Here is a 12,181-nt window from a genome sequence, read left to right as displayed (position 1 = left end):
TGGGTGAACCTTCAGAACTTCTGCACTCCCAGGTCCTTGTGTTTTGGATTTCTGCTTTAGTTGATCATCCATCAGCTGCCCCGTACCAAATTCTATCATCGTTTCACGAGGTCAGAGAATCTGAAAATATTTTTAAAATGTTTCCCCCAGCTCCAAGTGATTTTCAAGACCTGAAAGCTGAATTTTCAGTTGAATTTAGCTGTCCTTTCTGGCTGTCTGCGTTTGATTTCACAGCTTCAGGTGGTTCAGGTGGGGTCAGAATTACCTGTCTCAGATAAATCCAAGTAAAGTAGAGACCTTCACCTTGGAAACACCAGAATGAGCCATAAACATCAGAATAAACTGAACTCCAACAGTTCAACTGAGAGAGAGCTTTGAAAGCTGGTGAATGACAGGGAGATGGCTCAAAACACAGGGAAAGGGGTTATTTTCAGTAACATCTAGGAAAAACAGATTCAACCCAGCCTTTGCTCTCCCCAAATGTTCAAGCATAGATATTGGTTTAGGGCTCTTCCATAACACCCACACTTTTTGAATCTGAATCAAATACAACTTTAAAAAGCTTTTCTTGCTTTCTAGGAAAATAACCCACCTAACTATTCCTATTAAAGCACCACTGTGGAGCCTGGATTTTCCTCTTTTGCATTTCCCCATGTTTTCCTTGTTTCATTTCCCTCCTGATTTTCCCATTTGTAAATCAGGCCCTGGCCACGTTGAAAGGGGTGCTCATTTTGAGTAAGGCCTGGTGACAGAGGTGCTCAAGGCAGAAAGCAGCTGGAAGGGATGGAGCCCTCATTTTCAAGGCTCATGTCTGTCCTGTGACCCTGAAAACACACCTGGCATTATGGCAAAGCCATCCTAAGACAGCAGACAAAAATCCCTTTAGATTTCAGGCCTGACTTGCCTCCCCTGCCTTGTCTCCCTTCTTCTGCCCCTTGTCTTTATGGTCTTCCTATTTTCTTATTTCCTTTTTGAACCTTTCCTCCAGCTTTTCCTTTGGCCCAGTCCACATGATCAATAGGGAACTCTAACAAGCTAAAAATGGAGCCCTATCTCTCTGTCCACAAGGCCTTTTAAGGATAAACTGTCCAATTAAGAAATTACACCTAAATTATTTTCACTTTTAACCCAATAACCAACCACCCATGCCCCTCAATGCAGACTTTTTAATCCAATTACACAAAACCACCCAAACCCATGGAGAAGAAGGTGAAGAAGAAGGAGAAGAAGGAGAAGAAGATAATGAAGAAGGACCAGCCTCCACCCTAAAATCTCCATCTTGCTTTATATCTATTACTGTATTCTAAACCCTTAAACTCTGGGTTTCCCACCCTGTGATATCACACACTTCTGTTCAAACTGCACACCAACAATCCCAGTACCATTATTCATTCTGGAAGCTTCTCCAGGCCTCAGGTCAGTGCAGTGTTCTCTGGGGGGTCAGTGCCTGGCAGCACAGAAATCTCCAATTCTCAGCAGCCAGGGTTTCAACACCCAAGGTCACCGCTGGGTTGTAGACACATAAAAATTTTGTTCCTGCCTTTGAAGCCACCATGGCCTCACATCCCCAGAGGCTTTTCCTGACCCAGTAGAACTCAGCCCTGACCTCCCCATCCCCAACCCAATGAAGCCACCATGGCCTCACATCCCCGGAGGCTTTTCCTGACCCATCAGAACTCAGCCCTGACCTCCCCATCCCCAACCCAAGCCCAAACCAGGAAAACAAACCAAGGAAAGGGAATCCCCCAGCTTCTCGCAGATCCACGACTTACATCCGTGATCTTGGGGTTGGTGCACTTGCCCTTGGTGCTGGAGAGCTCCAGCCACTGGCTGTCCTGGGCTGGGCAGTGCTGCTTCAGCGTGCACTGGTTCTGCCCCTGGCACCAGCCACACTCGAAGTCGGGGTCGGCTTTCAGGCAGAGTCCGCAGCTGTCCCGCATGGCCCCGCACTTGTACAGGTGAACTGCAGAGACAGCAAACACACGGGGCCTGAGAGAGGCAGGCAGCTCAGGGGAGGGTGGGATGGCAGTGGAAGAAAGAGGGGAAAGTGTTCTGGGCCGCTCGTGCCAGAGGCAGGATGGAAACTCTCCAGGGAGGTGAGTAATTGGGCAAATAACATGGACATCCTCCTTGAAATACAGTTCATTCATTAGTTCCTTCTTCATCAAAGGTGTTTTTGGAAACTGAGAGCAGGAGGGATGAGGTACGGGAGAGGAAGAGGTTTGAGAGAGGAAGAGGTTTGAGAGAGGAAGAGGTATGAAGAGGAAGAGGTATGGGAGAGGAAGAGGTATGGGAGAGGTAGAGGTATGGCAGAGGAAGAGGAAGAGGTAGAGGTATGGGAGAGGAAGAGGTATGGGAGAGGAAGAGGTATGGGAGCAGAAGGTAAACTGAGGCACTACAAGCATGAGGCTGGAGGAAATGATGCCCGGGCAGTGATTTGGCCTCAGTGCCTTCCTTTCTCATGGACTGAATGTCATCAAGTGTCACCAACAACCAGACTCAGCACTTCATCCCAAAAGAATTTTCTAGACCTGGCCTGTCACCCTGTTTTTTTAAGCTTTTCTAAGCCTTCTGATGTTGACATTCTTGTAGCGAACTTTCTCACACACTTTCTGTAAATAACTCCTTGTTTTGCATTCCTTTATGGAAGAGGAGAAAGTTGATGGACTGTTGGTTTGTCCAGTGTCATTGGAGAGGTGGCACTGTCCCCCTCCAATCCACTGTCACTCTTGGAAAACTATAAATGTTAGAGTCAGAAAATAAACTTCCCTTTTTCTTCACCTTGAGAACAGCAGTGTGAGCTGGTGTTCTTTCATGTCCTATAGCGACACTGGCCACCCCACAGATTAAACCTGGGTGTGAAACTCCCAGGATTTTGGGTTAAGGTGATGCCACTCAGACTTCCCACTTGACAGAAATCCCAAGAGGTAACAGTGAATACACAGTGGTTCATTATGAAGCTGATTCCAGGGGTTCACAACCAGCTTTTACGCTTTCTTCTGCTCCAGAAATTGTCTGCTTCCCACTTTGAAGCAGAGTTGATTCCACTCTAATACAGACAGCAGTGATTAATGCTTAGCTCCATTTTGAGATGTTAAGTGATTAGAAGCACTCTGAGATTTTTCTAATAAAACCTAAAAATATTGAAGTCCTCCTACAAAATGAGAACATGTTATTTATCCTTATTTTACAGATGTAGAAACTGAGGCCTGGCTTGCACAGGGGACTGATAGCAGAATTCTCCTCCTGGAAGATGAAGGCGACAGAATCAAGGCTCTCAGACTTTTTTCTTTCCTTCATTTGTGGGCATATTGGGAGATTTTCCCTCTGTGCTTCTGTTTTGCTGGGTCTGTGGGTGACTAAAGTATTTTTTATCTTTATACACAATCCCAGAATTCAAAGGCTTTGGAAATATTTATGCTGAGGGGCTCTGTCTCTCCATACCTTCCCCCTTAAAGTCAGCAAGCATTGGCCAATGTAAGAAAAACTCAGAAACTCTTTACTTCTGCAGGCTGGGTGCAAGAAAAGTACCCCAAAAAGCCTACAAAACATCTGTCAAACACAGTGTTTTCCAGACCTTGTGGAATACACCTCTTTCCTTAGTTTTCTGTGGGATTTCCTCAAATTTGCTGAGTTGTTCTGCTTGAGCTGCTACCAGTGGGGATCTCTGTAGATAATTTAGCAGGTTTGGGTCAGTTTGGCATTTGAACCTCCCAGCCCAGCCCATGGTGATGCTGGATGTGAAAGCAGTGGCATCTTGGTCACCTCTGTGTGGCATTGCTTCCATGTGGTATCTCTATGGGCACATGCCTAAACTCTCCTCCTGACCAAAAACATGATGATAATATCCAAATTACTTATCTGGGAGAGCCACCAGCCAGTGCTGCTTCCCAGATTTTTTCCTAGTCATTATTTGCAACATTTTGGCTTGGAATAACCCAAAAAAGGCCTGTGCAGAAGATGATTCTTGAGTTTACCCCTGGTCTGCTTTATGTTACTGGCACAAACAGTCCTAAAATATGATTATCATGATTATGAGATTTATTTCATTCCCACATCACCTAGGATAGCTCAATGCAGCCCAAGAAAAGGATTTTTGGTTTGGATCACCTTGTGTCAGGGGTGCTCATTTTATGGTAGCACAAAACTAAGCAGGACTGGGGCAAGGGTCCAAATTCTGACCTCAAGCCACACTGTTAAAGGTTCTCCCAGTCCATGGCACTCTTTGGGCCATGGAAATCAGCAGTGTCTTGGAAACAGCTTGGAGAGAAGGAGACAACTTCAGAGCAGAGGCGGGGTGGCAGTTTGAGCACAGGCTGTGACCGAGTGCCAGGGCTGGCCAGGAATCTCCAGCCTGTTGTGTTTGCTGAGTGAATTTAACCCTCAAAAGTCACAGTTTTTGGGTTTTGGTGCCAGATCTCCGCCATTCAGAGGTGGAGAAGGGCAGATGGTGTTGTGCCATGGGGAGAAGAGTTGCCTTCTGTGTTGCTGTCCAGGTTGGACGTGGTATTGGTGGGAACCCCACTGACCACCCCTCTGCATGAGGGTGGGTGTGTGTCCAGAGCCAATCCTCCCTCCAGGAGATCTCTGCTGTCCATGGCCACTGAGTGTCCCTGCATGGCTGATCCAATTCCAGCATCCCATGGGGAGATGCTGCGCCCAGGGGAGGAGCCAAGCATTCCTACCTGGATCCAATCTGAGCCTGGAGCAGCACAGCAGCCTTTGCCCCCTGCATTGCCAGAGGAGCAGCTTTCTGCTGCCCTGCATTGCCAGAGGGAGCCCAGGCCCATCTGCAGCAGCCCTGGAGCTGCAGAGGAAAACTCCCCCCTTGTGCAGGATCCCTGCTGCAGCAGCAGCACAGCTGGCACTGCAGGAGGGCTGCAGCCACATTTCCAATTGGACTGCTACCAGCACCCTGACCAACAGGGGGTCAGCTTGTGTTCTGACTGTCAGTGTTGTTTTGATTTACTGCATTGTTTATTTTATTTTTAGTTTCTTCTCTAATAAAGAACTGTTATTCCTGCTCCCATATCTTTGCCAGAGAGCCCCCCTTAATTTCGAAATTATAACAATTTGAAGGAAGGGGATTTACATTTTCCATTTCAGGGGAGGCTCCTGCCTTCCCTAGCAGACACCTGTCTTTCCAAACCAAGACAGTGTGGAGCTGTGTGACAGCACCACGGCAGAACCTGGTGGGGACAGATTGAGTGGGAGAAGGTGTGGGAAGTGTCCACGACAAGGTAAAGAGAGGGAGTGAGACATTTCTGAGAGGTGATGATGTGAGAAGAAGAGAATCTGCAGGTGTGAGCTACAAATGCAGGGCAGCCAGGGGGAGGGGTTGTCTGGGGGGAAGGTTCCAGGGTGGAAAGACAAAAAGAAGAAGAAGATGTGGACAAGCCATCCATCTCCAGAAACACCCAGACAGCCTCAGGGCTGTGTCTGGATGTGCAGCCCCCTCTGTGAGGGGCACACCAAACCTGTGCCATCAGTGGTGGTTAAACACAGGTGGTTTTCAGATCCTTTTTATCATTACTATCTTATTTTGCTCAGAATTCTCCCGCTGGAGAGCTACAGCCTTCCTGCTCCCCTCCTGCCTTCCCCTGCTCATTACTAAATTGCCTCTGAGCAGAGAGCCCGTTCTCCTGGCATGTTAACTTGAAGAGCATCACTGCAGGAGAAATAAAGAGGGGGAGAAAAAGCCTGGAGAGGGAGGGGCGTGAAGAGCAGACACGAGGATGCGGGGAGAAGCGGGAGGCAGGACGATGAAGGGAGAGGGAGAGCAACACAAGTGGGAGGGAGACTCGCGTTTCACAGGTGGAATGAGAGAGTTGGAGGGCTGGGGGGAGGCACACAAAGCACTCAGAAATTGGTAATTTGCAGAGTGCAGAGAACAAGTGTGCAGCAGCCAGCACGGGGAGACGGTGGCGGCTTTGTTAAGTGTAGGGAGCGAGGGCCCGTTGCTAAGGTTACTGCTTCCAAGGACAAGTTGAAATAACTCTTTACCTTTGTTCTGTGCTGGGTTGTCAATGTTGAAATTCCCGTTCCACACGACTGTCAGCTCCACTGGCAGGCTGTTAATCTCCATCCCTTCGTACGAGTACTAGAAGTGGGAGAGGAAAAACAAAACAAGCCAAAAAAAAAAATAATAAACCCCAAAGCCAGACTTAGAGAGTGCCTGGAGGTGGGGAGGGGATGGGATGAGGCAAGAGGTGGTGCTGAGCATGGAGAACAAGAGAAATGGAGCTGTCACTCACCTCCCTAATCAGCAGCACCTACCATAATGCCACGGGATGCTCCCAAAGCTGTGGAGCTCCAACCATGCCCCTCACAAAAACCCATTTATCCCTTAGATGAACATTCATAGAATCCCAGAATGGGGATGGAAGGGAGATTAAAGATCATCCAGTTCCAACCTCTGCCATGGCAAGGACACCTTCCACTATCCCAGGTTGCTCCCAGCCTTGTGCAGCCTGGCCTTGGACACTGCCAGGGATCCAGGGGCAGCCACAGCTTCACTGGACAACCAGAGCCTCACAGCCAAAAACTCCTTCCTAATATCTGATCTGAACCTTTCTTCAACTTAGAGCCACTCCCTCTTGGCCAATCAATCAGAAAAATATTCCATGATCTAAGTGTGTTTGCATGTGATGGGCCTTAACTTTGAAATCCATTTTTTGGGTGTAGAGCACTGCTTTGAAAAGTATTTTTCCAATTTGGGAGCAACTTTAAGGTGTAAATTCCACATTCTGGGTCTTCCATCCAGCTGTGCCTCTGCTGGGTATCCCATAGGTGCTGAGGAGTTAGGTGAGGTTATTTTCACTATGGATGTCTTGAAGAACTCTTGGAAGCTGAGTAAAGTCTCAAAATCAGGGAAACCCCCTGAAAAAAGGGGAAAATGGAGCCACTGTGTAATTATAGACCTGTCAGCCTAACTTGGCTTCCCAGAAAGAAAGTACATCATATTATTAAACAATCAATTTATAAGCACCTGCGAGATGATAAGGTGATAAAAATCAGCCAGTACAGATTTGTCAAGAACAAATTGTGTCAACCCAATCTAATTTCCTTTTTGTCAGGCTTAATGACTTTGTGGATAAAGGGGAGGCAGCAGATGTGATTTATCCGGATTTCAGGAGAGTGTTTGCTACTATCCTACAGCAGTTCCCCATAAACAAACTAGGGAAATATGACTTAAGAAAGGCCACCATAAGGTTTATGCAAAAACCATTAAACAAAACAAAAAAAAAAATCAGATAATTCCATGTCAAGCTGGGAGGATGTTTCAAAAGCAATACTGTCCTGAGTCTGGCATTACTCAGTATTTTCACTACTGACTTGGATGATTTCATGACTGTTCTGGAGGGGGTGTAAAAACCTCCAACAGCAGGGTTAAGAATTCAAAACAAACTTGACAAATTGTAGAACTGGGCCAAAATCAACCAAATGAAATTCAATGCTGGCAAATGGGGACTGTTCAGTGGGAGGAATCGATGCAAACTGCTCTGAAATTGGAGTGGCTGGGCAGTGCTGCAGGAGAGGGTCTGGGGACTGCTGGAGATCATGAACAGACTGTAAATCAACAATGCCATATTGCTGCCAAAACCCAAACAATCCTCCTTTGGGGGTGGAGCAGATAGAGTTTGTTACATGTGTAAAACCCAGGAGGCAATCACTTTTCCCTACTAGGATCCAGAAAAGCTTCAGCTGGAGCAAGGAGTATCCAGTTTCCAGCAAATATGTCTTAAAAAGCTGCAAAAAACTTCTGAGAGAGTTGGACAGAATTAAACAAACACTTGTCAGGGGCAGTCAAGGCACACAGAGGTGACCCCAAGGAAGGAAATGGAAGCTGCTCTCTGGAGGCTCTCTCCACGTGGTGCTGAGAGCTTTTTTCCACCTAGATTTTGATTTATCTCAAGCCAGTTTACCCAGGGCTCACCCCACTGCCCACCTCCATCAGCAACTTCCACCCAACACCTCACCAAAAAGCCAAAACCTCATGGTGGGAGAGGAGATGGTTGATGAAAGGGCAGAAGGGAGTAAGAAAGGAAGGGAGAAACATTTTGTGCCGGCTACTACTGCTGGGCACAGTGCACAGCAGGATTTACCCTCTCCAGTAGCATCAGATGCTCCTGCAGTTTGTGCAAACCCATATCCATGCCTGACCACTTGCAGCATCCTGCCCTTTGGTAATTTGGCTTGAGCACACTCAGGATGATAAATCCAGAGTGGTTTCATGGTTTATTCCCCCTTGTACCTCAAACATGTCCAATAGTGGGGAAACTTCTGCAGAATTTTGAGAGCAGGGATCTCACACTTCACTGGGATCTACAGCAGGACAAAGTCCCACTTTGAAAGGAAAATATTTTCCCCATCACAAGGTTAGATGTAACTCAGCAAGCTGGTTTGGCTGGGCCAAAAAAGTCACTAAGGAATTCCCCATCCTTTAAACTCCTGCTATGGTTATCCACAGAGATGCCAAAGCTCTGAGCTTTGCAGGTAGGTTTTCCTGGATCCATTAATTGCTGGATAATTGGGGAGTAAATGGTAACTGGTGATTTCTGTCCATTACAGCAGAGTGGGAGCTGCTTGCACAGTAATTCCTCTTTGCACAGACTAAACACAATTAGCCATTAATCTGCTATGATTATGATCCAGTTGTAGGGAATTGATGGGTATTTGTGGTTTCCATGGAGGAAAAGAGCAGCCCAGGTGAGCCAAGTCCTTTGCAGTAGACAGTCTCATTCAGGATTTGCATTTTTTGGACACTTTTGGGTGTCACTGCCAGCAAGATCCAAGATGATGCAGAGCTGTCTGGACTCACATCACTGATGCAAGAATGGGGGACAGGAATGGGAAGGAGAGTGCCTGAAGAGTGGTGAATAATTAAACTTCTGCCAGTCAGGAACAGCTGCTTTGCACAGCACTTTGAAAAAGCTGATTGGGAATGGAAAATTTGATATATTCAGAATAACTGGTCATCCTGAAGTCAGAGTCTTTGAAAGGGCCTCACCAGAGCCTCGTGTGTGTTTTGGGATTGAGCTGGAAGCAGAGCCTAGGCAGGGAGAGGCAAGGGAATCTCTGGAGTCTTTCTTCCCACGGAAGATCCCAGCAGCAGGAGCTCAGCTGGGATTTTAGATCTTATCTGTCTGCAGCACCAGACGTAAACACATATCAGACTTTTTAACCCAGCAGGCTTGATCCAGACCTGGAAAGGGATGTGAGGGGATGAATCCAATGGAAGAGCTGTGAGGATGAAGCCAGCTGGGATTAGGATGCTCACACTGGCAATTTGCAAAGGAACCGCGAGGAAATGCTCTGTAATTCTGACACCAACTTCACCGTTTCGCTTGAGCGAAAACTTTGCTTTCCTTCATAAGAAGTAATCTAGTTTTGAAAAATTCTATATTCATCTCTAAAAAAATAAGACAAGTATTGGTATTAAAAGCTGGAGATCATTGATTTCAGCAAATTTTGGCGCTTTTTTTCCCCCTAGTGTAAGCATAGATATATGTTTTTGAAACAAGTTTCAGTAGGTGTCTGGGTGTTAGTACATATTTTCTGTTTCCAGTATTGTATGTGCTTTGCACCTCAGAAGTGAGTCTGCCAAGGCACTTAGAGAATGTAAGCAAGTCTTCCAGGGACTTCATGAGAATGGGCTACCACTGACACAACACAAGAACCCATCCACCAGCAGAGTCAATCCCCCAACCAAGCACGTTTCCTTAATAAATACTCAGCACCTGCTAGAAATTCCACAATGAATAACAACAGTAAAATAATATTAATAAAGAAAAAAACTGCCACTTATAGAGAAAATATTTCCCCTAATAAAAGCACAGAAAAGTAGATTGCAGCTGTCACTGGTAACACCACAGGGGGGTTGTTTAAAAAAAAAAAAAAACAAAAAACAAATACCACAGGCTCGCTTAAAGAAACAAGTGACTCCAAGAAGTCATTTTCCTTTTATCTGTCCTTGGAGGTGAGTTTTAGACATATTAGACTTTTTAACCCATCAGGCTTGATCCAGGGCTGGAAAGGGATGTGAGGGGATGAATCCCATGGAAGAGCTGTGAGGATGAAGCCAGCTGGGATGAGGATGCTCACACTGGCCCTGCCCAACCCCATCTGATGCTGTGTGGGCTGCATGGCAGCGAAACAGAGCAATTTGCAAAGGAACCACGAGGAAATGCTCCGTCCTCCTCAGACCACAGGAGCTGCTCGCTCATTGTGACCCCTCTTCAAAGCCCACTGAACTCAACAGGAGTCTTTGAAAAGGACTCGCTCAGCCGTGACAATATGATGGAAATGTGTTTCAGGGGAGAAAAAAGGGCTGGAGCATCGATCTCCAGGAGAGCAGAGCTTCCCGGACACTCCCGAGCAGTGCTCATACCATCAGGGCTTGTCTCTCCACCTTCCCCGGCACAGCTGCCTCCAACACAGGCAAAGCATCCCAGAAGATGTAAATCTGACCCCTAAGTCCGACCAGTCTGGATTTAATCACAATAATCTCATCAAAGCAGGAAATTGTGGGCAACTTGGGGAGCTGACTGAGAAGGAAAGGCTGTGCTGCCTGTAGCACAGACTGGCTCTCCTCAGGAAATGCCAAAAATCTACTAGAAGGAGCTGTTGCACTTCACAGGAGCAATATTTGGAACTCACAAGTGTCCTTTCTGTTTGCCTTTTAAACTCTCCAGTAGCATCAGATGCTCCTGCAGTTTGTGCAAATCCATATCCATGCCTGACCACTTGCAGCATCCTGCCCTTTGGTAATTTGGCTTGAGCACACTCAGGATGATAAATCCAGAGTGGTTTCATGGTATATCCCCCCCCCTTGTACCTCAAACATGTCCAATAGTGGGGAAACTTCTGCAGAATTTTAGCAGAATTTTAGTGTTGGTCTGTTTTCTCTGACACCACTTTTGTGATTAGAGCTCAAATCCAGGGATTGATTCCTGTACCTGGCTCTGCCATCAACCCCTAGCACAATCCTGTGGAAACCATTTAATCTTCCTTGCATCAGTTTTCCAGCCATAAAAAGGCAGAAAACTTCTTGCTCACTGTCATTCTGTTTCCTTGCATCCTTTGCTTCCCCAGAGTTGGGACTGAATTTTTATATCTGGGTATCACCCACAAACAGGGTCCATGTGATTATTTGGGTTTCTCTTTCATTTAAATGTAGATAAACAATAATTAGAGAAGTGGATGTATGAGGGTGACATTCCCAGAGGGAGCTTTGGAACTAGATGAGATTTAAGATCCCTTCCAACCCAAACCATTCCCTTATTCTACAACTCAAAGCCCTGTGCCTGTCTGTGTTTTCCCATGATTTCTGTGAATGGCTCATTTTTTTCTCAGCTCTGCTTTCTCTTGGATTTTTTTTTATCACTCCCTTCACTGTGAGCCACACCACGGAGTCAAATGCCACCGAGATCTCTTGCTGGAGTGCAATGATGTGACAAATAGAGCTGACTTCTCTCCTGTCCCTGAGCCACACAGCACTTTGAGCTGCACCACCTCAGGTCTCACAGCACGCAGAGCTGTGGAGGATTCAGGACAAAACCATCAGCAGGGATTTTGCTGGTGGCAACCAGGGTGTGCCAAGGCCAGGAACCAAGCAAGGATGAGGGATCAGCCAGTGGGAGGTTTGGAACTAGATGAGATTTAAGACCCCTTCCAACCCAAACCATTCCCTGATTCTACAACTCACAGCCCTGTGCTTCTCTTTTAGCCACCCACAACCCTGTTTTCCCATGATTTCTGTGAATGGCTCATTTTATTCTCAGCTCTGCTTTTTATTGGATTTTTTTATTTTTTTTTATCACTCCCTTCACTGTGAGCCACACCACGGAGTCAAATGCCACCGAGATCTCTTGCTGGAGTGCAATGATGTGACAAATAGAGCTGACTTCTCTCCTGTCCCTGAGCCACACAGTGCTTTGAGCTGCACCACCTCGGGTCTCACAGCACACAGAGCTGTGGAGGATTCAGGACAAAACCATCAGCAGGGATTTTGCTGGTGGCAACCAGGGTGTGCCAAGGCCAGGAACCAAGCAAGGATGAGGGATCAGCCGCTGGAGCAGGTAATGGCACTGCTCAGGTGGGTCAGCCCTCCCCACCTCCCTCTTCCTTGATCATTTTGGGCTGATTGCAAGTGCTGGGGCTCCCATTGCTTCCCACTGGG

At 46.8% G+C, this 12,181-nt stretch overlaps 1 protein-coding gene across 1 annotated transcript in view; it reads right to left on the bottom strand.

Moving 5' to 3' along the window:
• LOC102039897 (plexin-A4) overlaps positions 1 to 12,181 on the bottom strand; it is a gene marked incomplete at its 5' end in the record, with an annotated part of 176,450 nt that overhangs the window by 83,076 nt on the left and 81,193 nt on the right. Inside the window, 2 exons of the mRNA XM_031063698.1 lie at positions 1,773 to 1,963; positions 6,004 to 6,100. Coding sequence (XP_030919558.1) covers positions 1,773 to 1,963; positions 6,004 to 6,100 — 288 coding nt within the window. The remainder of the gene's footprint in view (positions 1 to 1,772; positions 1,964 to 6,003; positions 6,101 to 12,181) is intronic.

Source organism: Geospiza fortis, unplaced genomic scaffold, assembly GCF_000277835.1.
Source record: "Geospiza fortis unplaced genomic scaffold, GeoFor_1.0 scaffold129, whole genome shotgun sequence".
NCBI classification, from domain to species: domain Eukaryota; kingdom Metazoa; phylum Chordata; class Aves; order Passeriformes; family Thraupidae; genus Geospiza; species Geospiza fortis.
Note: the sequence above shows the minus strand (reverse complement) of the source record. Positions and strands in the feature narration are given on the sequence as shown.